The sequence below is a fragment of the Xyrauchen texanus genome, chromosome 49, assembly GCF_025860055.1.
Source record: "Xyrauchen texanus isolate HMW12.3.18 chromosome 49, RBS_HiC_50CHRs, whole genome shotgun sequence".
NCBI classification, from domain to species: Eukaryota; Metazoa; Chordata; class Actinopteri; order Cypriniformes; family Catostomidae; genus Xyrauchen; species Xyrauchen texanus.
The window spans coordinates 18,287,725-18,315,430 of record NC_068324.1 but is presented as its reverse complement, the minus strand read 5'-3'; the positions used below and the strand labels follow the sequence as shown (position 1 = coordinate 18,315,430).

At 37.5% G+C, this 27,706-nt stretch overlaps 1 protein-coding gene across 2 annotated transcripts; it reads left to right on the top strand.

Annotated features, from left to right (window-relative positions):
* The first annotated feature begins 5,638 nt into the window (after positions 1 to 5,638).
* pkp3a (plakophilin 3a) lies at positions 5,639 to 26,725 on the top strand. 2 transcript variants are annotated; one of them, XM_052122913.1, is made up of 13 exons: positions 5,639 to 5,767; positions 11,786 to 11,886; positions 12,487 to 13,340; positions 16,495 to 16,618; positions 16,714 to 16,918; positions 18,719 to 18,893; positions 20,855 to 20,972; positions 21,115 to 21,279; positions 22,811 to 22,993; positions 23,354 to 23,507; positions 23,595 to 23,790; positions 23,881 to 23,968; positions 25,155 to 26,725. In XM_052122913.1, the coding sequence occupies exons 2-13, from the start codon at positions 11,806 to 11,808 to the stop codon at positions 25,194 to 25,196; spliced, it is 2,385 nt and encodes a 794-aa protein (XP_051978873.1). In that variant the 5' UTR covers positions 5,639 to 5,767; positions 11,786 to 11,805; the 3' UTR covers positions 25,197 to 26,725. The 2 variants fall into 2 exon arrangements, with proteins under 2 accessions (XP_051978873.1, XP_051978872.1); XM_052122912.1 differs by lacking the exon at positions 5,639 to 5,767 and adding an exon at positions 8,446 to 8,846.
* The last annotated feature ends 981 nt before the right edge of the window (positions 26,726 to 27,706 follow it).

Below are 27,706 nucleotides of genomic sequence, written 5' to 3'. Positions count from 1 at the left end.
GTCATTAATTTGGGATTCAGACTACACTGGTCACACTGTATGTTTCACACTGTAGATTCAAAAGAACTGGCTCATTAGAGTCATTAATCTTGTAATCAGACTACACTGGTCACACTGTATGTTTCACACTGTAGATTCAAAAGAACCGGCTCATTAGAGTCATTAATGTTGTAATCAGACTACACTGCAAACACTGTATGTTTCACACTGTAGATTCAAAAGAATTGGCTCATTAGAGTCATTAATGTTGTAATCAGACTACACTGCTCACACTGTATGTTTCACACTGAAGATTCAAAAGAACCGGCTCATTAGAGTAATTTGTTTGGGAATCAGAGTACACTGGTCACACTGTATGTTTCACACTGTGGATTCAAAAGAACTGGCTCATTAGAGTCATTAATTTGGGAATCAGACTACACTGGTCACACTGTATGATTCACACTGTAGATTCAAAAGAACCGGCTCATTAGAGTCATTAATGTTGTAATCAGACTACACTGGTCACACTGTATGTTTCACACTGTAGATTCAAAAGAACTGGCTCATTAGAGTCATTAATTTGGGAATCAGACTACACTGGTCACACTGTATGTTTCACACTGTAGATTCAAAAGAACTGGCTCATTAGAGTCATTAATTTGGGAATCAGACTACACTGGTCACACTGTATGTTTCACACTGTAGATTCAAAAGAACCAGCTCATTAGAGTCATTAATGTTGTAATCAGACTACACTGGTCACACTGTATGTTTCACACTGTAGATTCAAAAGAACCGGCTCATAAGAGTCATTTGTTTTGGAATCAGACTACACTGGTCACACTGTAAAACATGCTAAAAACGTGCTAGCATCGCCTAGCGAAGTGCTAAAAAATGCTAAAAACGTGCTAGCATAATGCTAACACATGCTAGCATCGCCTAGCGAAGTGCTAAAACATGCAAAAAACGTGCTAGCATCATGCTAACACATGCTAGCATTGCTTAGCGAAGTGCTAAAACATGCAAAAAACGTGCTAGCATCATGCTAACACATGCTAGCATCGCCTAGCGAAGTGCTAAAACATGCTAAAAATGTGCTAGCATCATGCTAACACATGCTAACATCGCCTAGCGGAGTGCTAAAACATGCTAAAAACGCGCTAGCATCATGCTAACACATGCTAGCATCGCCTAGCAAAGTGCTAAAACATGCTAAAAACGTGTCTATCTATCCATCTATCTATCTATCTATCTATCTAGCAACTAAGTTAAACTTGAAACTACTTTAAACTACAAACTAATTTAAACTTTAAACTAATTTACACTATAAACTACTTTAAACTTCAAACTACTTTAAACTATAAATTACTTTAAACTAATTTAAACTAATATAAAATTCAAACTTCTTTAAACTTCAAACTACTTTAAACTATAAACTACTTTAAACTATAAACTACTTTAAACTATAAACTAATTTAAACTAATTTAAACTAATTTAAACTTCAAACTACTTTAAACTATAAACTACTTTAAACTATAAGCTACTTTAAACTAATTTAAACTAATATAAACTTCAAACTACTTTAAACTAATTTAAACTACAAACTAATTTAAACTTTAAACTAATTTAAACTATAAACTACTTTAAACTTCAAACTACTTTAAACTATAAGCTACTTTAAACTAATTTAAACTAATATAAACTTCAAACTACTTTAAACTATAAACTACTTTAAAATAGAAACTACTTGAAACTAATTTAAACTAATTTAAACTTCAAACTACTTTAAACTTCTTCAAACTTTCTAGTCCAAACTTTCACAAGCCAACTTAAAGTTTGTACTCAAACTTTTTAATCTAGTTGTAGTTGAAAGAAGAAACATGTGAAAAAGCACTCATACTGGTTTAGCCCCATTCACAAACACACGCTGAAAATACTGTAAAAGGGCAGTTATTTCAAAATAATTACAGTTTAATAACACGTAAAAAAACACGCCAAGCTAGGTGTGTGTTGATAATTATTATTATCTTTCAGTATAATCATTAAGTAATCTCTCTCAAAAAGTTTGAGAGAGAGTGTTTTTTCCCATCGATACAGAATTTTTTGGAAGATTAGTTTCTAAAGATAAATTACCTCCTAATTGTCTTCAATGACAATATCTGACAATATTGTTTTTTATTCTGCACTAATTTTAGTTACCGAGGCAGCAAATGTTGGTAAGGCTGCTCAGAAATAGTCTGTTTCATTTTACAGTTTGAGTAAATACAGAAACTCAGAGAACCTAATTCATGATCACATGGTTCATATCTGGTCTTTGGACACTGAGTGCATTCTGAGGGCAATTCTGGACACAGCTTGTGATTTTGGCAACACAAGGTGAAAATCGGTCTGTTCCTAACGAAATTTGAACTACTGCTCCCGGTGGCCAAAGCTAGAAGTGTTGTTGAAATGTCCACAGAGTGGCGCCAAAAGCAAGTTGTATTTTTAGTTGTAAAAGATGTAATGCAGTCAACAGAAATTCATATTTTATTGACTCTATTACCTAACTCAAACCCCAACCTTAAACGCTCACCATTGTATGAATGCGATCACTTCCTGGTTTCTGGGGCCCAAGAACCATGTCTCGTAGATTGTTCGTGCAACACGCTATCAGTAGCACTGAAGGGAAAGGTTAATGTGTTTGATTTAATACAAACATTTGTCAGTAAATTTGACCGTTTGTCAGTAAATTGGCAAAATGAGGTTGATTTTAGGGTGCATGAACGTTCAGAAGCAGCATGCCAATTTCCTAACTATCTGAAGAATAAAACATGTGTCATTTTTTATGTTAGAAAATTATACCCCTCTTGTGCTAGTGTCTACTGCAAATTTTACATATATTGTGATTTTTTTCATTCATAATTTGTCAGATTGTTTATTGTGGAGCAGAGGGGGGCGGGGCCGGGCTGGAATGCCGCACGCCCGGTCCCCAATCGGCCTGATGGGGCGCACAAGGGATAAAGGTGGCCGGTGACGACGGTTCGAGAGAGAGAGAATTACGGGCATGTCCGTCATGTGTGTGTTTATGTTTGTGCTTTTTGTTTTGAGTTTAGTTAAACATTATTTATATTGACAAGCCAGTTCTCGCCTCCTCCTTGCCCATCTTAACCCCCTTACATTGGTGCCATCTGCCAGGTGACAGAGTAGCCTGACCGCCCGGACGTGGGGACTGGATCCCCATCTCCCTGGAGCGATGGAGCCGCTGCCAGGGACGGAAGAGTACCCTGCCGTCCCCCAGAAACGCAGACCACCGTCCGCGAGGGGAGGAGGGAAGTAACTCCCCGATCGCCTGGAGCGGTAGGGCCGCTGCCAGGGGCGGAGGAATGTCCCCATGTGCTGGCAGAAAAGCGGAGGGGCGTTCTGTCCACTGGGGGTCAGAGGTTTGACTCCGGTCCACCCGGGAAGGAGCGGCTGTCGTCTGCCGAAGAGTGTGGAGGAGTGCTCGAGGACCACGCGATGGCACATCAGAGAACCGGTGAGTGAGCTTCTTCTCTCTCTCCTCTCTCTCTCTCTCTGTCACACCGTGTTGGCCTTTTCCCTCGCCTAGTTTGTTTTTTTTTGTTATTGTTTTCCCCCTGCTGTCTCCTCCCAGGTCGAGGAAGGCGGGGATGACCTGACGGGGCGCAAAGCACGCCCCTCCCCAGGGAAAGGGGGGTGTATGTCATGCCGGTGGCACCCCGGCCTGAGGTAACGCCGGGAGGAGTGTGGAGCAGAGGGGGGCGGGGCGGGGCCTGGCTGGAATGTCACACGCCTGGTCCTCAATCGGCCTGATGGGGCGTGCGAGGGATAAAGGTGGCCGGTGACGATGGTTCGAGAAGAGAGAGAGAATTACGGGCATGTCCGTCATGTGTGTTTATGTTTGTGCTTTTTGTTTTGAGTTAAATTAAACATTATTTATATTGACAAGCCGGTTCTCGCCTCCTCCTTGCCCATCTGAATCCCCTTACATTTATATTTAATTCTTGTGACTTCTTGACAATATCAATGTCATCATAACAATGACATTGTGTTTTTCTTATAAAGACAAATTAAATCCAAACACTATTTCTTGTTCTTTCCATTACCTTTAAAAATCAAATGTGGTGCTACTGTTAATAAGGTCTATAGAGAGATTAATTGTATTGACATGCAATACATGTCACAAGTAAAATAAAGTGTTACTATTGGACACTTTTCAATAAACCATGACAGGTGACATATGTAATTAGCCACAGATAAGTGCATAGAATTATAACATCATATTTTGGGTGTACAAATACATGACACTAGTTTACGTTGCGATAATGGATATCCCATTATGTTTCAAAGGGCGTTGGACGTATTCCTATTCACTTGAAAATAAAACCAGAGTTACCAGATTAATCCGACGCCATTTCTGAAGCACATTAAAGGTGGATGAAGGTGGTGCAAAGTTAAAATGCCTTTCACTGGGAAGGGCAGGTGACTCTATGCTGAACAGAATGATATGCCACCAGCCCTGGCCAGAGGATATCTCCATGAAAACGTTGTGCCTTTATTTCTCAAAGTGATTCATTTGTAACATGAAGTTCAGCGGAAGCGCTTATGAATGGTAACCATAAGTGGATGTCATCCAACTGAGACTAAGCACTTCATTGTGAAGACGACAATAAAAGAATGACCATTGAAAGATTTTAATAAAAACTCTATTTAATTCAATGATTATAATTTATAGGGACAAAATTAGATGAATCATGGCAAACTTTGAATGTTGGGTCTGGAAATTTAAAACAGGTTGAAGACAATATAAGTCTTATGCAGTTTGAATACTTAAAAAAAAAAAAAACATTGACATTCCATCACCAGTGGCCGTTCACACCAAACACCTCCTTGTACACAAAAAAAGCTAGGTGCAGGGCCGAAAATGGAGCAGGTCGTATGTGTCTCGAGATGCTTTATTTAATTTATTAATTTTTTACCTTTGAAGTCCTTTAGAACTAGACATGCCATCTAAAAAACACTGGAAAAAAACTAGGATACATGGCACAACGGTGCAGACACGTTGGCCATTGATTACATATAGGGAAACTATTGAAAGCAGCATGAACGCAAAACCGCGTTTGGTGTGAACAGCCCCTATGTCAAGGGGATCTATGGGAAAACATTACTTCCTATCAGTTATATATAAATGAATCATACAAAGCTACAACAGGCTGAAGGGCTGTGCCAGGTTTGGCGGTTGTAGCTTGAAGGTAGCTTGTAGGTTGTAGTTATATTTGAAATTTTGGTCTGGCTTTGGAAAAACCCTTACTCAAGTTTGCATAATAACAGTATGTTGTCACATAAAAACAAAGATTGTGGAAGTATTAAAAGGTCAATCAGATTTGCAATTGATCAGTGCATTTATCTCGGGTCATTGGAAGACACCCTTCCAAGGCTCCATTCACTCCCTCATAGTGTCCTATGCACATACATCTACATCACACCTTTGCAATTAGACTCACCCATTGTTTCTCTCTCTGTCTGGTTCTGTCTCTGTGACACATAATCACATACACACCTCCCTTAATACTTCAGGGGATGGGTAACCAGAAAACTAAATGTGATTGCATACACATACAGTTTTTAAGGTGTTTTGGGCGTTGTCGCTGAAAAATCTATAACTTCATGTGTCCCTTTCATATCTGTCAGATTATAACACACAAACTAGAGCACAGCACACTAGATACAAGCTAAATCTTCTCTTCACTGGAAATAGCAATTTGACAAAAACTGCAGGTCTGACTTGTGAGTACACAGGAGCTTTCTACTATTCTATTATTTTCTTTCCTTACTATGATGTTGTTGGCTTTAAATACTTTCTTAAGATTGTCAAATCCTTTTTACAGTTGCTTGGATAAAATTATGCATATTTTATAAATGACAAACTTTTCAAGGGAAAGGAAAGTTTCTTTTTGTGATGGACAATTAAATATAAATGAATTAATTAGAATTTAATTTGTATTAATGAATAATTAATGGTAGTTGATTAATGAGTTCATTTATTGTTTACTGCATTGATTTTCTTATCTTGCATCTGCGTAAAACTTTTTGGATGTGCACATGCTACTTTTTGTACTTCATAATGTTGCAACAATATTTAATAGTATTGGTAAAAAAAAAAAAATAGAATAAAACAATAAATAATTATTTTTACCCAAGTTATGAGCATGTGTACTCAGTAATGCATCTAGTATATTGCTATGGTTTGGTGGGCACATTTTTAATTGATTGTTGCAAAATACACTCTTAAAAATAAAGGTTCCTATTAGAACCAAAATAATTTGACAGAGCCGTTTCATTTCGACAAAGAAGCTCAGAAAACAATCTATATTGGTGTTTTAAAGAACTTAGAAACCAATATGTTGAGCTAAAGGATCTATGTAACACACCAAGAACTTTTTGGTCTTCAAATAACTTTATAGGCTTTCTATGGATAGTGTCATAAACAGTCATAAACAATATTAGACAGTTGGTATTAGTGCTTCATAGAAAGTGGGAAAGCATGTTTTGGAATATGATGAAACTTGTAGAGATTGTTGTGAACAAATACAGCAAGACTTCCCATGGTTTCCTCATGTTGCTAGGAGACGATAAGTTAAACAACCCTTACGCCACACCTGAATGTCTGCGCACACCCTTTGCATTTTTAGAATGAACACTGCACACTGATGACACAAGTTGATGACACAAGTTGATGACACAAGTTGATGACACAATGTCTGGAAGAATGAACAAAATCTCAGAAGCCCTTAAAATCAATTAGTGTTCACTGTTCAATAAAGAATATGTGAAAAGTACATTGTAAAAAGTGGCAAACTGCAATTGACCTAACCTTTGAAATAAGTTTTGTCAGTCCAACTTAAATTGGGTTGATTTAGTGATGATTTAGTGTTGATTAAATATCAGAGGATTTAGAAGTAACCTCATGAAGCACTTAGTTTCAGTGTAGATTAAACAATACAGCTGTTATATTTTTAAAGTGTTATGATTATTGGTAAACACACGTTTCCTATTATGTTGTTATATCAATTGAGTGACTATAGATTGTTCAAACTTTAATAAGGGAAAAGATGGAATAAGATAAAAATAGGTACAATGGATTATTTAATCGCTTTCTAAGTATACAAAAAAAAAAAATTTATTTAAAAATGTGTCAAACTCCATTGATTATGCTACTGTAAAATTGCATATGTAACAACTGAATAATAACAATGTACTTACTATGAAATAGTATTCTTACTATTATAAATAACACTCTTTGCATTATATATGTAAATAGTTAAATTGCAGACACAATGCCTCCTCTTGCCTTTCTAATACATTTTATTCTTCAGAAAAGCATCAGGTGCTAGAACCCTGAAACAATAATGTTGATCTGCAGAACATATAATGTCATAATTATAGCTAATAATCAGTCGAACATCATGAGTTGAGTGCACATGAACACCACCACAAAGTCGTAATTACAACTGGGAAACTGGATTTTCTTTGAGCCTGATTTTCTGAGTTGGGGGGCGTGCCGATTTAAGAATCCTAGCAGAAACAAGTTGTTATTGGTATTAATTAGCTCGGTTACGCAGCGACAAGCATTTGCAACAAAACTCGGTGCTAAAAAAGCTTCCTGTCTTTGCTAATAAGTGACAATTGAGAGAAATATTAAATTGCAAAATGGCAGGGGGCCTGGGTAGCTCAGCAAGTAAAGACGCTGAATACGACCCCTAGAGTCACGAGTTTGAATCCAGGGCATGCTGAGTGACTCCAGTCAAGCTTCCTAAGCAACCAAATTGGCCCGGTTGCTAGGGAGGGTAGAGTCACATGGGGTAACCTCCTCGTGGTCACTATAATGTGGTTCTCGCTCTCAGTGGGGCGTGTGGTGAGTTGTGCGTGGATGCCGTGGAGAATAGCATGAGCCTCCACACGCGCCATGTCTCCGCGGTAACGCGCTCAACAAGCCACGTGATAAAATGCACAGATTAATGGTCTCAGACGTGGTGGCAACTGAGATTCGTCCCATGCCACCACGAGGACTTAGAGCGCATAGGGACTTGGGCATTCCAAATTGGGGAGTAAAAGAGGAGGAACAAAAAAAAGAAGTTACAAAACGGCTCTGTACTTTCCAACTAAAATCGCTTCAACATACATACATACATTTACGACTTCATAAGCAGCCTATGGACTTCCCAGGGGGAAAAGTTGTACTGTATGTATACTGAGTAATAACAATGTGCTTAAAGTGAAATAGTATTATTAGTATTTTAATTAACACCATTTACATTACACATGTAGCTAAAAATAAGTGTATAAATAACAATAAAACTCTTTAAAATGTCCAATTGAGCTTTCACGAGATTTAGGCTACCTGTATCAGGTAACCTATGACTCACTCAAATGCTCCACCTATTTAAACACCCTCCTTTTTCCTTTTGCGAAAAAGACAGAGAGATCAGAGCAGCCGTCAGTACGGCTCCAACATTACCGGAGAGTAACAAGAGCAGTCACCCAATACGCTTTTATTGTCGTGTTTCGCTGGGAATATCTGGTGGGACTGTTAGCGGGACTCTTTTTTTGGGGGTTCAGCTCAGTCAATCCTCCGCCGCAATGAGTGTGAGCGTGACTTCGGAGAAAGTGTTTTTGACGGCGCTGCAGCCCAACTCGACCGTGAGTACTTACGCGGTACCGTCCGAAAACGAGCTCTCGCACGGCGGTACTCTCGCCAAAGAGGACTCCAAATTTAAACGCGTGCACCAGCAGGTGTCCATGAGACTGGCAGAGAAATCCACTCTCCCGCGCCAGAACGGCTCTTCGTCACAATACGCAGCCTCAGGTGCGTCTCTGTGCGCTTTGATGTTTTTTAAAATACAGCTACAATAACACATACGCCTTTGAATTATTAACCTGCTCATCATCTGTCAAGCTGGCTTGTAGCTTTTGTGGTATATAATAGGCTTTGTATGCGGTTTCATATGAAGTTTTATTATTCCATGATCTTGGGATGACTGTTCCTTTTTACAAACTTATATGAAATAATTTTGTGGTTTGTCATTGAACATGGTCAGATATTAATATCAAATGCATTATTATTATTACAGGTTGTAATGTTGCATGTTGTTTACTTGCATGTGTGTGGGTGTGTGTGTGTGTGTGTGTGTGTTTTGCATACTCCATTACACAAAACAGCCTAGAACAAAATCTAATGGTCACATGATTTCTGGTTTTGAATAGATGGCTATGTATATTAGTTGTGTGATATTTATATAATTTACTGCATGAACACTAACACAACAAAAGTTTCACACACTTCACTGAATGTATTTTTCATGATCTTATAAACAATTTGATACAAATGTACAAAATAACATATACTATTTAATATTACTATTATATTTTTTATTATAATATACTGTGTGTATGTATGTATGTGTGTATATATTACTCTAATAGATAAAACAGCCTGGAGTGTATATATAAACACACACACACACACACACACACACACACACACACACACACACACACACACACACACACACACACACACACACACACACACACACACACACACACACACACACACAGTTTATTATATAAAGAATGAGTAGGTGTGTCCAAACTTTTCATTTGAAGTTTGGATACTGTATTCATATTAGTATGACATGGCATGTTCTAGGTTGCATATATTGTGCCTGTGTTAAAAGTACTGATCATGGTCATAAATTGGGCTATTCATTAAAGGCTTAGATTTGATATGTGTAGTTTGCACCGTTTCACTCAATCTCTATGAGATACAATGTAGAATTAAATTTATATACAACTGTAAATGATATGTAACTTTTGGTTTGGGTTAATCATTTACAGGGCGAAATGAGCAAAGTTCAAGTGAAATTGCTGTTGTTGAACGACTACTAAGAGTGAAAAATCCAGCACACGCCCTCGAAAGACGCACCCTGACCAAAAAAGTGCTTAGTATTGCTCAAAAATGCAGGTAACCATGGCGTCAATATCAACTGCCGTGAAGACAAAGGCCAAAGAAAGAATTTAACCTGAGACTCTTAGTTTCTAGAGGATGATGCCGAAAGCCAATTTGGTATTGACAATTTCAAATTTTAGCATGTCTTTATGAGCAGATTAGTTCAGCTATAGGCAGCATGCAGGGTTCATGCAGTGAAAAACCTATGATGGAAAAAAAAAACATTTTATGGCTTTAAGTTGCTCTTAGTAAAATGCAATCTCTATAAAATAAATGTTTTAAATGTTCGGGATTTTAAAAACCCTTATCTAGTAACACAAACAACATTAAAAAGTTAATAAAAGTGGGAACTATGACCATACCATAGGCCAATTGTAAGTATACCAAACTATTGTACATTTATATACAGTATGTACAGCATACTTTCCATTTAAAGGACTCAACGCCTCTACGTTGTTAAGCATTTGTGGTTGATTTGAGTGGTTAAGACAAGATGTGATTGAATGCCTGGATTTATGAGGATCTACCACAGCTATTTCAGGGTTAAATGTTTGGTGCTTAGTGGATACGTTAGCTGGGCCTCTTGTTTTTGAGCTTTACCTGCATTTTGACAAGTCAGAACTGCCTCGCACCTTCTTGTTACTGGCCCAAGGCTTCTTGGTAAAGACATATACCACATCTTGTAAAAGTTCCACTTGTCTGAAAACTAGATCTGACATTGGTGCAATACCAAGCATATGTTAGAAGCTTGGGAAACAACCATTTCTCAGAAGTTCATTCAGTTTGCTTATCATTTTGAAGCTCTGAAAAAAAAAAAATAAAAATCAACTCTTTGTATTTTGAATGCAATTCTGGTGATATCCTATTACTTACACTGAATAATTTGTAACTTAAGTTTAAATTAATTAATGTTAAGCAATACGGTATAGGTCAGGGAAAGGGTGTGTGTTTGTGTATGAGTGTGTGTTATTTGGGTAGGGACATTGGGCGTGGTACACATTAGACCGGTTCTGCACTTGCTCGCTGTTGTCTTCCACTCACTTTGTACTTGCAGAGCTTATACCACTCCCTAATTTACACATGCACATGTACAGTCCGTGCATGCCCACGGATGCATGAATAAGTCTTTGGTGTAACAAACTAGGAGACCTTAACCTTGTTTGCTCTTTGTTGCTATGCCAGAACAAAACAGTTAAAACTGTATTAAACTTACATTGCTCTAATTCATGTAATTCACTCAAAAACAAAATGAAAAAGTGTATCATTTAATTGTTCTATCTAAGGATGAACATTTATATTTATGTACAAACCAAAGGTCAAACCTACAATGGTGTCATAAACCGATAATGGAAGTATTTAATTGATGTATCAAAGAATGAGGTGCACATTTACAATTTTTGTGTTCAAATGGAGACATTTGGTAAATCTGTGTAGTTTCTATATATTTTAACTGGTGACTGTGTATTAAAGTCAATATTGATTAAATAATGAAAGAGAAGTTGCAATCAATTTAAGATTTGAATTTAGTTTTCTGCATTGAGGGGCAGTTTAATGCAAGTTCAATCTACTGAAGTTGTTTGTTCTTAATACATTGTAGCTGAGCTGTTAGGTGTGACACTTGTGTTCAGAAACTTGTAGAATGTGACGGCACTTTGAGAAAGTTCTTTGGGATGCCTTCTAATCTAATGCCATATGAGACCTGTAAAACACAAAAAAAAGGTGGTAACCTGCAATTGATACCTCAAGGACCTATTTCCACTCTATATAATCCATAACAATTACTTTCTCTTTTTTAGAGTCTGGGAATTACTCATCGATGACAAAATATCAGACCCAAAGCTTCACCCCAAATTATAGCTCAAAATCCTTTGTCTATTCCACAAGCAGACCAATGGTGGTAAGATTCTTTTCACTTCTTAAAGTCCACTTCCAATTCTTTCTCTTCAAAAACATAAATATACATTTAGGATAAATGGTAGTTTTGTTTGTTTGAAATGTGTAGCTTTCATTGATACAGATTATAGGTGAAAGTGTGTTTTTTCTGCACCACTAGCACCACCAAAGGGAATTGCAAAAAAGGATTATATTCAGAAAAGTTTCCCAAACACACCCCCAATCTCCCATTGGTCCGATTGTTCCACTGCGCCATTCCAGTCAGGATTCTGAAACAGAGTAATATGCCACAGTGTTACACTTTTCGGTGGACAAATGGCTTACTTACAGTTGCGACAAAATGTATGTGTATTTTGTCCAGCACCAACTTGTCCAAATACTGTGACCGAAATGAGTAACACATATTGTGTTTGTTAGGTGTTCAAGTCAGGTCTACCCACTAACCCCATATGAAATGTCACAAGCATACAAATCTCTTTTAATTGTCACATTAAAGAGTTATGTTACTATTGAGAATACAACTCTTCTATTTTCCCTATTTGGGGATACTATAATAATAGGATTATAGAAATTAACATTTTCTTATTCCTCTCTTTTCTATTAGTCACAGCGTCCCACTCAGTACTCTAGAAGCGGATACTCATCCCGCTCTGCCGTTGATTTCACCCCAAGAACCAAAATTAGCTACACAGAAGGAGGTGGTGGTGGAGGCTACCAAGAAGACTTTGTGAGTGGTGGATACCAGAGTGGTGGTTACCAGAGTGGTGGTTACCAGAGTGGTGGTTACCAGAGTGGCGGTTACCAAGTTGGTGCTGACCAGCAGCAAGTCAACGCAATGACTCGTTCCTTCAGCCGAATAGGGGGCGACCAAGATACCATGTCGGTGCATTCCATGCGTGTATCGTCCATTCCACGGCAGGCTATTTCTTCCTGGGTGGGACAAGACGACAGTGATGGCAGTCTTGTTTCAGAACGCGATGCTACATATGTGCAACAAGCGCCCACCCGCAACATGAGCAACGGCTACACCACCAGCACCTACCCACGCCAGTCTGTGTACTCATTGTCCAGAATGAATGGCTATGACAGCGAACAGCAGCAGCAGGTCAGTTCGATGACTCTACCGTCCATGCGAAGCTCCCTCAGTGGAACGCTCATGACTAACGGTGGAAGCGGCATGGAACAGGAAGTTTACACTCGTTCTCAGTCCTTCAAAGGCCCAGCCCACCGTACCATCAGCCGAATCAACAATCGGCAGCAGAGTCGTGTATGCACTGTTTCACCTAGCACGTATGGTAGCGCTGGAGGTGCTTATGGTGGTTCCCAGAGCAACCTAGCAATGATGCAGCAGGGAAGACTGTCGCGTGCGGGCTCCGTGAGGAGTATGCACAGTGTTGGCAGGGGCAAGGATGTGTTTGACGGCATGGATATGAGTGGCAGTATGGGTAACCTGAGCGGGTAAGTGCACTTACATGTGCTGATTTACTCTTGCATTCAACAATATTTACGTTAATTAATTTATTAGTGACTATATCACATTTGTTTTTGTCCATTTTTGTGTTGTCTGGGAATAGAAACAATTACCTACTGGATGAGCTACAGGGCTAGGCATATAAGGCTGGGCAGTATGATGGCATATGCAGTGTAGGGATGCAAATAGCTAGGACGTCACATGTTTTGGCAGAAATTTAGACATCACTTTATTGCTGTATTTAAACGGCGAAATGCTCAAAGGGTTCCCACCCCACCATCCCCTTGGTCTGATGTCAAAATACTCCATACTGAAGAATTCGTAAGTGCTCAAACATCCTGTACTCGCGTGGTGAAAAGTTGGTAACCCTAAACATGGTAGACATGTGTCAACCAGTAAAGAAAATTGCTCTACCGTTTATACCATGGTTTGTGCAGCTATCAGTAGGCAGGACAGTTTACCCTTACAAAAATCGAGAGTTCATGGCAAATTTGGCACAAACTTGCCGCACATTCGTCAATGATAATTTTCACATGCAAATGAGCTTTGCTGTAAACTTACGGCAAATTGTCCATTGTTGCCAATGGTTTGCTGCAGGTTCACCACTACTAGTAAAGAGCTGCAAAATTCTGGTTAATATTTGCATCGAATCACATGAGTGGTAAATTTGCTTAAAGTTTGTGGCTAGCTTGCCAAAACTCTAGATTTTTTGTAAGGGTTACATTGTTTTAATATAAAATGAAACAGTGTTCTGCGAAAATGCTGAGTTGGATGTGTTCCGAACATACAAAGACAAGGAATAACTAAATAAGAGCTGTTGCTGTGTTTAGTTGTTTACGGCCTGTTGTTAAGCAACACTGAACTTGCTGCTTTAATGTAGAATTCAATTGATGAGTGGTCACAGATGTGCACAATTTACAACAATGTTGAATGTGGCTCATCAAATCAGAATTTAGAGTCTGAAATATCAATACTCAATTATTATGTAGCGTGAAGCTGTTTTACACTGATGTCAGACTTATCATACTTCATGATTAATCTTATCTTTTGGTTGTTTGCATCAAGTTACAAATTAACAGAGACAATATTCATATGAGTACCTTTCATTTGTAAAGTGTTTAATCCAGTAAATGTAATTAGCACAAGGTTATTTAATAGGTAAAAATGATTTATGACCCACTCCTAAACATTGTTATAAAAAAAGCTAATTTATCCACAATATATTTTAACTAAGGATGTCTGGTAACACATCAAGAAATTATGTTTAGCTTAAATGACTTTAAAGAGAAGGCAAAAGTAGCATGTTAACAACACTACTGTAAAACACGTTACGCCACTGAACTAGGCCTAATTGCTTAAAATGCTCAAATAACATGCGTTTAACCTCAAATGGCATACGTTTAAACCAAGGCTTCCTCATTACTGTATGTGAAAAATTCTCTCAATTGTGTACCATGGTTACAGAGACCTATATTTGAGAATTTCTTTAAATAAACACTGCTTATTACTGTTAGCACATTAGCTTGTTTGCTATTTATGTAAAAGTAGCTTGTTAGCAATGGTTAAAAACAACTCTGTGTAATCACTTTTAATCTGTACTTGCATGCTAAGAAACACAAAGTAAACCTAAGGCTGCCCTTTGTAACATAAAATGTTCATACTTAATTTTAACAGCCTGTCAATACACCCTCACTTAGCTTATCTAACCTGGTTGCGCTAAAAGTGTGTGTGTGTGCGATTGTGCGCAAGTACACATTGTTTTGTTTGATGTTGCCCAGCCCTTCAGTGTAAAAAGTGAAGAGTGCTTCTATTGAGCAGGCACACAAAAACCAGTCCAGCCACCTCACACTTCACACAACGTGGGAAAAAAACACACTTCCATGCATTGATGTGATACACACAAGCACAAAAAGGGAGGAATGTCCTCTGAGCGATTTGTTGCCTCTTCATATCATGTTTACTCTTAAAAAGGGAAGTAGTACTAGATTTGAAGCTGAACTAGTTTTTCAATTTGTTAAACATTCACAATTGTAGTATTCTAAATACATTCAAGACTCATTAGACTATTAGAGATTAAGTGTTTTTTTTCCATGCCATTGTGGCATCAAACTACATTTTTCAAATAATGATTTTTTTTAAACAATGTTTCCCAAACTAGGTATTCCCGCCCCCAAACTCATGCTATTGGTTGAGCCAGTGTTGTTATGTCCAGCCCAGTTGGGATGCTCAATCAAACAAACTGCAATTCTGTTATTATTACACACTGCACTTTTTAATATTTTAATCTTGTGACTGTGTGACATTTTTGCTAAATTACATTATGTGGTTCCGTACACTTATAACATACAAGGTGTCCACTCTGTGGCACTAAAAGTGTGTTAAATGTTCTCCCAAAAGTGAACAAAACCGACCTCCCTACACTAAACCATAAACCTGACCGGTGTCATAAAAGCATATGTATGATCATGAAAAACACAAATTACTAAAGCAAGCACTTCATTTTGCTGTGCTTATATGACACATTCAGCTCACATGTCAACCAGCGTACTCTCCTGGACTCGTACCCCAGGCCTTTGTATCGCAAGTGCAATGCTTTATCAGTTGAGCTACCACATATTTGATTGCGCTTGAGCTTGTAAATGTAGTTGGTAATGTAATGCAAATATTGGCGTTTTACTTGTGACATTTGTGAAAGTGAATAAAAGTCATTGTTGATGTAACGCCTCTAGTGTTCATTTCACCAGGAAACTGCTGCCATGTACAAATGCTGTGAAAAATGTAGATATAATAACATGATTCTGAGGCCAAGTTGAATATTTTTGTTATTTTATTAATTGCGAAAGCATAGTGATGACAGGAAATATGTTGCTGACCAGATTCGAATCTGTGTCTCTCACGTGAGCACCAAAGCTCAATGTATCTGACTCCCAAAAAATCTACAAGTCATTAATTGTCTTCCTTTAAAATTGAGAAAGAACATTTGTATATTAATCAGATGAGCTAGTTTAGATGTATATCACTTGCTATAGAAGTATACGACTAATGCAGAAACACCACCATTTTTACAGAACAGTGACAAATGCATTTAACATTTGAAACTTTAGTTATCTTTGATCAAACGTTCTTATTTTTCCTGCATAGACTTGACAGTCTGGATATACCTACTGCCATAAACTATCTAGATCAGCCTGATCCAGAAATGCAGGTGCTGGGAGCTGCCTACATCCAGCATGAGTGCTACAGTAACAACGACGCAAAGAAACTGGTATACGATTTGTCCAAAGAACCATTCATCTGACATGTTTAAAAAAACTTTTCCATTTTAGGAAAAAAATACAAACCTCTCACTCTCTGGTTTAGGTGAACAAGTTGAAGGGAGTTCCACGTCTAGTGCAGCTGTTCAACTGTGAGAACCAGGAGGTACAGCGCTATGCGACCGGAGCCACCAGAAACCTCATCTACGAGAACATGGAGAACAAAATGGCCCTCATTGAAGCCGGCGGGATCCCCAAACTCATTGAATCTCTGAAAGACCAAGACGATGAACTCCGAAAAAACATCACAGGTGGGCATCATATCACACTCATGATGGTCAAACTAACTTGACAGGTGCCGTAATCCCCGTTGGGTCACAGATTTGTTCTTTATTTATAGGCAAAAATGTACTTTCTGAGAACATGTTGTATTCGAGCGGGTTTGCTGTAGATAGATTAACTAAATATGATTTCTTGGCCCGCTTAACAAAGCTCCATTATTGCACAAGAGGCCTTGAGCACTAGTGCCAAACAAGGTTTTTACTGGGCCTATAGTAAAAGAGGGCATGAAAAATTGATAAACTGGGATCATGTAATAAAATGTTACACAAATAAAGACCACTTCATGCTTCCGTGTAATATATTAATTTTGATCTCACTCTGTATTCTTATATTAAAAATGGTCTTAACCTCGAATGTGAAACAGAGTTTGAAAATTGCTCTGACTACAAATCTACACTAAAACCAAGTAACTTTGAAGCCACTTTCCTCAGTTTCAGTGTTGACTTAGCACATGTTGCCTTTGTGGAGAGTGTACACTCTAAAAACTAGCTCTTTGGCTGAACTTGATTCAATCGTGGACAGTGGTTCCACGTGTTTGAAATTAGTTTTCATGACTTAAAATTACTATATCTCAACACAATCTCTTTGTGTAGAAAGAACCTGGCTGGAAAGTTTACTAGTTAACCATACAAAACAATTATGTTGTACCAACACAAATGGAGTAAACTTTAATTTAATTTAAAATAACTCTGTTAAATTAAGTTCATTTAGTTACATGCATTTTTTGAGTAAATGAACAAGAGAGGATTTAGTAAACTTAACCTTGTGAAATCTTGGCAAAAGTTAACCCAGTCACTTTGAAAGTGCATTGGGTCATATTGACCCATGCTCCCATACTATCAATCAGGTCTGTACCTTTGTTTACAGTGCTCACTTAGCTGTTACTACATGCAAGCTAGATTTTTTGTAAATAAATGTATGTATAAAATCCATATTTGTTTTAGCATTCAGCCTTCTATTAAAGTTTACAATTGACCTGAAAGGTGGATATACATGAGGACCTTTAATGCCTCGATTCGGCTCAGCACATGACATATGAACAGATTTTAGTCTTATGACTAAGACTGCAAATATGTGGATGTATGCACTGTATGTAGGGCGTTGACTGTGCTCTCAGTGTTGTATCAAGCCACATTAATTGCTCATCGTTGTCTCAACTTGTGCAAAGGAATGATAGGACTCCTAAAATGGAGGCCCATTAGTCAGGTTTATGTCTCTCTGTACAGATCGGTGCATGTCTGGATATGCAGGAACTCATACAAACGTCTCTTTTTGAGAACCTAATCTATTAAAACAGTGACTTGGGCAAAGATGACATCACGATTTTGATCAAAAGTTGAGGAGATCGTAAATCTTTAGAAGGAAGTCTGATTCAGAAATCAGTTCTCAATCAGTACATTTACCTTGTTTTCCACTAAAAATTCCTACAAAAATTTAAAACAAGATGACATATGAAGCAAAATGGCATAAGATATTTATACTTGTTTTCAGAGAAATATGTATATAAATGTGGAACTTTAAGATCATACCTAAGAATATACCATGATACCTAATGTATTAGATAATGTTAACATATAAAATCTTATTGTAAAGGATTTGCAATGTTATAAAGTGTGCGTAGGAATTAACAATTTCTATGTACTGAATTTTTCTTGTTTTCTCGTTCTTATCTTTATTCAAATTCTTATCTATTTCCCATGCCACTTTCCCATGCTCTCTTCTTTTCCTCCTGTTTATCTCTCTCCCTCCCCCTCTTTCATTCTCTGTAGGTATTCTGTGGAATCTCTCCTCTAAGGATAACCTGAAAGTAAAGTTGGCGAAGGAAACTCTTCCTGAATTAACGGACAAGATTCTGATTCCCCTTTCGGGCACCGGAGAGAAGGAAATCATTGAGCTGAGCCCTTCAGAAAAAGACATCTTCATCAACACCACTGGCTGTCTCAGGTACACACAAGCACACACACACACACACACACACACACACACACACACACACACACACACACACACACACACACACACACACACACACACACACACACACACACACACACACACACACACACACACACACACACACTTTTAAGTTCCTCTCTGCTTGTTCCTGTTCCTGTTGGAACTTCATCACAATAGATGAAAATCCCCACCAGATATTTTGGGTGAATCTCACAAAACCTGTGAAGAATATGTCTGGTTTAAACAACCCCAATTCCGAAAAAGTTGGGACAGTATGAAAAATGCTAATAAAAACAAAAAGGAGTAATTTGTATTATAGTAAATTATATTCACCCTTTGCTATATTGAAAGCACCACAACTACACATGAAGTTTTACCTTGTGAATATCATTGTTGTTCTAAATCACAGATGATTGCAACACACACCACAAAAATTGAGACAGGGGCAATATAAGACTAATAACAATTTTATGAGTTGAGATAACAAGGTGCTGTGAAACAGGAGATGTTAAATAGGAGAGGCAACTGTGTCATAGTATATAGGGAGCCTCCACAAACAGCCTAGTCCTTCAAGAACAAGAATCATTCGAGACTTGTCATTTTCCCTCAGATGTCACCGTCTTTAAAAGAGTCAATCATCTGTAATGGATATCATGAACATGGGTTTGGGATTACTTTAGTACATTTTTGTTAGTCAACACCACTCGCCGCTGCATCCACAGATGCAAGTTTAGACTTTACTATGCAAAGCAGAAGCCATACATCAACACTGTCCAGAAGCACTGCTGACTTCTCTGGGCTTGGTCTCATCTTAGATGGAAAGTAGAACAGTGGAACTGTGTTTTTTTGTCTGAATGCTGAAGTTGTTCATTTAAAGCCGTTTGAAGCTATTTTCTAGCTGTAGTTGTGTAGTAGTAGTAATACTACTAGATCACAAAGCGCTGTTGTATGTAAACAATGACTGATGGATTCACTTCACGTCACAAACTGCTCATATTACACACAAAAATGATCTTTTGCCACCACCTGCTGGATAACATATGTAATGTCAAAAAATAACATTACAAATACACAAGAGACACTTATACAGTAACTTGTAAAAGATCTGCACTGCTCTTACATTTTAGTTTAGAACGGCACGAACACAAGCTGAGTGACACACACAGTGAAGTGTCAGTGTGCTGATGATGTCAGACCATCAGTGCTCTGGAACGTCTCACGTCCAATCAGATTCGAGGACTGGAACTAACTTTTGTATATATATATATATACAGTATATATATATATATATATATATATATATATATATATATATATATATATATATATATATATATATATATATATATATATATAATATTAAAAAACAATAAACAATCCTCAGTGCCCTTACACCATTTATTAATCTTGGTTAATGTTAATTTCTGCATACTGTATACTTATACATTTTTAACATTAGATGAATAAACAATGAACAAAATACTGATATATATACATATATATATATATATATATATATATATATATATATATATATATATATATTTATTTATTAACATTAAGAAAGCTTAAATGATCAATGCTGTAAAAACTATTGTTCAGTGTTAGTTTGTGATACTGTACTTAATGCTTTAAATAATGTTAACACATGAAACGCTATGCTAAAGTATTACCAATTTTGTCATTGTAATATAGGAAAGAAAATTATGAGAATGTAATATTAATCATTGAAAATAATGCAAAGTACAAAAAAACTGCAAATATAAAATGTCTCGATGCAAGACGCTAATGAGAATTCAAGGAGAAATGTGCTTCATTGTCATGAAAATAATGTCACAGTGCAAAAAATCATAATAGTCATAAAAATAGGCTTCATTGTCTTTATGCACATTTTTTTTTCTTTCTGGGGTGAAATGTGACCTGGATATGTTTTCTAACTCTTTGTACAGGAATCTGAGCTCAGTGAACGAGAGTACCAGACAGCAAATGAGAGAGATGCCTGGCCTTATAAATGCTCTGGTTGAATATGTTCAGAACTGCTTGGTTGACAGTAAAGTGGAAGAGAAGGTAATCGTGGATCTTTACTTTCAGCCTGTTTTCTTGGCTCAGCTGAACTGCAAACTTAATCAAATTCATACCTAATCATGCATAAGTGTGTGTGTGTGTGTGTGTGTGTTAATTGTCATCTATGTGTGTATTCCTCTCTCAGGGTGTGGAGAACGCTGTGTGTGTGTTGAGGAATCTGTCTTATCAACTGTACAGTGAGATCCCCCCATCAGCACTAGCTCGGTTGGAGGGTCCGAGTCGCGCTCAAAGCTCTTCAAAAGGAGAAGCCATCGGCTGTTTCACACCTCAGAGCAAGAAGGCCAAAGATGTAAGGAGGAGCCACTTTCTTGTCGAGCCAAACATTCTTAATCTGGTGCTTATATTTATGCAACACTCTAAAATAATTTAGAAAACCACAGCGACTACATAGCAACACCGTAAATCACTTAAAACACCACTGCAGCCACATAGCAACTAAATACTCACTAAATACTCTTAGAAAACCATCGCAACCACAAAGCAACTCACTAAAAGCTCTTAGAAAACCATCGCAACCACAAATCAACTCACTAAAAGCTCTTAGAAATCCATCGCAACCACAAATCAACTCACTAAAAGCTCTTAGAAAACCATCGCAACCACAAATCAACTTACTAAAAGCTCTTAGAAAACCATCGCAACCACAAATCAACTCACTAAAAGCTCTTAGAACACCATAGCAACTACAAATCAACTCACTGAAAGCACTTAGAAAACCATAGCAACCGCATAGCAACACACTAATATCACTTGGAATGCCATAGCAACCACATACCAATGCACTAAAAGCACTTAGAACAACTTAGAAACCGCAAAGCAACACATTAAAAGCACTTAGAAAACCATTGCAGCTGCATAGCAACACACTAAATTACTTTGAACACCACAGCAACCACATAGCAACACACTAATTTAGCTTGGAACTCTATAGCAAACCGCAAAGCAACACACTAATAGCACTTATAACACCACAGCAACTGCAAAGCAACACACTAAAAGCACTTATAACACCACAGCAACCACAAAGCAACACATTAAAAGCACTTAGAAAACCATAGCAACTGCATAGCAACACACTAATATCACTTGGAATGCCATAGCAACCACATACCAATGCACTAAAAGCCCTTAGAACAACTTAGCAACCACAAAGCAACATATTAAAAGCACTTAGAAAACCATTGCAGCCGCATAGCAACACACTAAATTACTTTGAACACCACAGCAACCACATAGCAACACACTCATTTAGCTTGGAACGCCATAGCAACACACTAAAAGCACTTATAACACCACGGCAACTGCAAATGAACACACTTAAAGCACTTATAACACCACGGCAACTGCAAATGAACACACTTAAAGCACTTATAACACCACGGCAACTGCAAAGCAATACATTAAAAGCACTTAGAAAACCATAGCAACCGTATATCAACACACTAATATCACTTGGAATGCCATAGCAACCACATACCAATGCACTAAAAGCACTTGGAACAACTTAGCAACCACAAAGCAACACATTAAAAGAACTTAGAAAACCATTGCAGCAATAAATGAACAATAAATCACTTTGAACACCACAGCAACCACATAGCAACACACTAATTTAGCTTGGAATGCCATAGCAACCGCAAAGCATTACACTAAAAGCAGGGCAGAGAGTTTTGCATGGAAAAGCACCACTCATATTATTTTCAGAAAAAAATCTAGTTTTATGAGTACATTTTTTTACTGTATGTATGATCTTTTTACAAAGTAGTGGTTATTGCATTGCATTATTGGATTTGTAGTTCAAGCCATTTCTCTGCTTTCAGAGGCAAAATCAGGACCTCACTACATTCAAAGAGGTGTCACGGCTGCCCAGTGAAATAGAGTGGCTCTGGCACCCTAAGATAGTTGAGCTGTACAACCAGGTGCTGCAACGCTGTGAGATCAACAGCGTCACACGAGAGGCTGCAGCTGGAGCCCTGCAAAATATCACCGCTGGAGACAAGAGGGTGAGATATTCATTTCACAGCAGTACTGTGCTCATTAGATTCTTCTTATTACAGTATTATTTTGAAATTAGAGAATTTAGGTGACCAGAGCCTCTGGGATTTTAGTAATGCACTGGTTATAACCTTGTTGTGTCAACCCTGCAAAAAGCTAATTGCATTTATTTACAATTGAAGTCCTACTAAATCCTGAAGTGTACTTCGCTGGGATAGTGTGTCTGTAGTTGAAAATCTAGGCTGCTAAACAAAGGTTGTGGGTTCAAACCTTGCAAGCTATTGCCTTACAGTAATCAAGACACAATCTACAAGACATCCTAAAAAATGTATGTTCAAACACCAAAACCATCTCTTTCTCTTTCTCAGTGGGCATCCATCTTGAGTCGCGTAGCATTGGAGCAACAGAGGATGTTGCCTGTCATTTTGGATCTTCTCAGGACCAACAGTGATCTAGAACTCCGTTCTCTCACTGGGTTCATTAGAAACCTCTCCCGTCATGCCAGAGACAAGAACGACATGGGTAAGCTTTCCATTTCAGCCCCCAAACTCCATTGGTTGCACCTTAGAGGCGTTCAAGACACTCATTGCTAATTTTATTTTATTCTAGCCTCAAAGGTGGTTAATCCATTGGTCAGTAAGCTTCCCATCGACGGCCGCTCGAAGGACCCATCGAGCGATGTGGTTATAAACATATGCGGTGCCCTGAACAACCTGGTGACCAGCAGCAGTGTGGCGGCACGAGACATCACCCACTTTGATGGCCTGCCCAAGCTGATGGGCATCAAGGCTATCCACGACAGCAGGTAAAACTCAAAGTCATCTGACTACACAAGAAAGATCTACATTAAATTATAGTACTTCCATACTAATGCTTCCCTTTTTATTTTGTCCAGTCCTGGCAAACTGAAAGCAGCCAAAGCAGCGGCAACGGTGCTAACCAACATGTTCCAGTACAAGAAGCTACACAAAGATTACAGAGATGTAAGTTCTGTGACTACATTTGCTAGAATCCCCTAGCAACCACATAGCAACACCCTGGCAACCACCCACAACACCCTAGCATCATCAAAAGTTTTTAGCTATTGTTTAGCTGTATCTATAAACAAGATTTTAGAGTTTTTAGTGTACATTTGTTTTCCACCAACCTAGTAAGTCCCACCCTCACAATGTGTATACGTTCTGTATTTTTGTTTCTTTTTTGTTTTTGATTTTCTCCCCAATTTAGAATGCCCAATTCCCAATGCGCTCTTAAGTCCTCTTGGCGGTATAGTGACTTGCCTCAATCTGGGAGGCAGAGACGAATCTCAGTTGCCTCTGAGTCTGAGACTGTCAATCCGCGCATCTTATCACGTGGCTTGTTGAGCTCATTACCGTGGAGACGTAGTGCGTGTGGAGGCTTCACTCTATTCTCGGCGTCATCCACACACAACTCACCACGCAACACACAGAGCGAGAACCACATATTATAGCGACCACGAGGAGGTCAACCCATGTGACTCTACCCTCCCTAGCAACCAGGCCAATTTGGTTGCTTAGGAAACCTGGCTGGAGTCACTCAACACGCCCTGGATTCGAACTCGCGACTCTAGGGGTAGTAGTTAGCTTCAAATTCTGAGCTACCCAGGCCCCTGTATTTTTGTTTCTTATACATTACTAACAGTACTGTTGCTGTACTAGTGGCTTTGAACAACAATGAATTACTGCCATACCGCCTTGCCCTCTAGTCATTTTCCAGTTATTTCAAGGCTGCTTTTTTAAACGCGCACATACGCACACATATACATACAGGGAGTAGTAATGGTGTGTTGATATAAGAGGCATAGATTGAGCCCCACCTAGAGAAGTGGTTTTCAGGTGATTTCCTCGTGAACATGTCCTAACACGCCACAAGTAAAAAAAAAATACAAAATATTTTTTCTTCTATTTCAAACCTAAGGTGGTAGCTGGAGTGCTACCTGGTACAACTGTCTCAGCTCTGCAAAAACGTTGTGTCTGCACTGTATTTTTGCAAAATTTGGAGAAATTCAGGATTGCAATTTTGCTTCTTAAGTAAATGTTTCATGTTTTAAGGACATGCAGATTATTTTACTGGAAAACAACACAAAATGAGAAGTTTAATAAACAGAATGATTCGCTTATGTGCTGTTTTTTGTATTGTGTTTTACAGAAAGGGTTCAAGAAAGAAGATTTTGCTGAAATGGGCTTCTGAATCAGACTTTTGCTGGTTGAATAATACATCATCTATCATAGAGTGTAATAAGAAGACTTTAAAAAAGACAATAGTACAGATAACTCTCAATTCTGCCATAGAAAACGGACAACCACACCTTCAACATTATGAAATGTTCGGAAACATGTAAATGTGTATAAAACATACAATACTTTATTGCTATAGCATGCACCTTAAGCAATTACCTATACAGCCTTTTTAAAAACGTTTTTATTTAGCAATTTTTTCCCCAAAACTCCTCAGGGATTTATTGCATTGTATGTCGTTTTTTTTTTATTATTATTTTTACAGTTTTTATTTTATTCAGTTTTTTGGAGGTTTCATGCATTTATACAGTAGGAATTCTGGGAAGTCAGTCACTCTTTTTGATTGAGATATATATACATATGTGTGCGTGTGTGTGTGTGTGTGTGTGTGTGTGTGTGTGTGTGTGTGTGTGTGTGTGTGTGTGTGTGTGCATGTGTTTATATATATAAAATATTAGGTATTTGTAGACAAAATAGCTGTATTATGCTGGTAGAACAAGACATTTTAACAGAAAAAAATTGGAATTATAAGGTTATAGATGACATGAGAAGACTGTCATTTATTTTACACACAGATGTAAACACAGGCTGGACAGATTCATGCTGTTAATCAGCCTGCTTTTCTTAACAAATCTGCTTATGTTTTACTAGTCTGTTTAAAATCTATTGGGATTTCTGTATTTTTGGTACTTTGTTGTAATGCAGTATGTACATTTTTTTTTACATTTTTTTGCAAATAATGTATCATTATTTCATGTGCAAATAATGATTTGAGTTTTATTTTCATAATGTTGGATTAAGACACAGTATGAAAAAATACCATGCAGATCTTTGAACGTAACAGTTGTGTGTGGTTGCTTTAAAACCCACACAAATGGTTAACACAAAGAGTGCCGCATTGCATGCAACATTAAGTCACATTAAGATTGTTTAAATCGCTGTAATATACCAAATTAATATCGTTTTTCCAATATGCAATTCGAAGAGCAATCACAAAACTACTCTAACTTAGCAAGAACATGCACATCATTGATGTTGTCACATTTTCAAGATAATACAAATTGTCTAATTTTTCATAATTGGATATGGTGCAATGTGTGCACACATGTAGTGTTAATTTTTTGGATAAAAAATTTTTGTGTTTCTATTCACATGTTGAATGTTCGGTTTGGGTTGGTATGTTTTCAATTTATATTTAAGCCGGTGTGTATGCAACATAAAATTGTCAGTTGTCAGACTCTTATGATGATTTGCAAACTTGCAATATGTGGGAAATACTTTTACAGTATGATGAATTAATCCTGCAGAGAGGTCTGGCACTTTTTGGTCTTGAAGAATGCACAGAATGTTCCCTACAAATCCTTTGATCATTCTCAGATGTCCAGTGTATTTTATATCTCAACTTGAATTTCATTGTAAAATGCATGTGTCATAGGTCTATATAGTCATATAAAAACACAATAAAAGCAAATAAATTTTAAATAAAAATGATTGTCGGCTTTGTTTTTGATATTATTATTATAACAGTAGGTATTATCATCTATTTTTTTAAATGCATCAACAGAATATTCCGGGTTCGATACAAGTTAAGCTCAATCGACAGCATTTGTGGTACAATGTTGATTATTACAAAAATGTATTTTGAAAATATCGAGGTTACAGTGAGGCACTTACAATGAAAGTGAATGGAGCCAATTTTTTTAGGGTTTAAATGCAGAAATGTGAAGCTTATAATTTTATAAAAGCACTAACATTAATTATTCTTTTAAAACTGTGTATTATTTGAGCTAAGTTGTTTAAACGGTCATTTTTGTGGGATTACATTGTTTATGGCATTATGTATGTCATCATGGCAACAAAGTTGTAAAATTTGCTAAAACGTTACACAGAAAAATTACTAAGTGATTTTATCACACTAAAATCACATTTAAAAGCATATTATTTACATCTTGTGCGTATACTTTTGAAACAGTGAGAATTGTAATGTTTACGGATTGGCCCCATTCACTTCCATTGTAAGTGCCTCACTTTAACCCAGAATTGGGATTTTTTTAAGAAAAGAAAGGATGAGCCAAAATAAATGTTTGTGGTAATCAACAGTTTGCCACAAATGCTGTCGATTGAGCTTAACTTGCACTAAAAGGATATTGTATTAATCTTTCTTTAAAATACATTCTTATCAAAATTTGTCAAACGTTCCTGATACTGTTTCATAATAGAAATAGCCATTTCTTCCTCCTTGATAATTTCGCTTGGGTTGATCCTGTTTAGTCATTGGTCTGGGGAGTGTCGGGAGTTTCTAGATAGATTGCTAGTTCTATATCTTATTACTGTGGCATGATACAATATTGTACCAAGGACAGTAATGGCTCTGTCACAATCACATTTCATCATAACATGCGATCATATAGGCTAAGTACTTAAATTACAGATGTAGTTCTGTGGTGGTAGATATAAAATGAA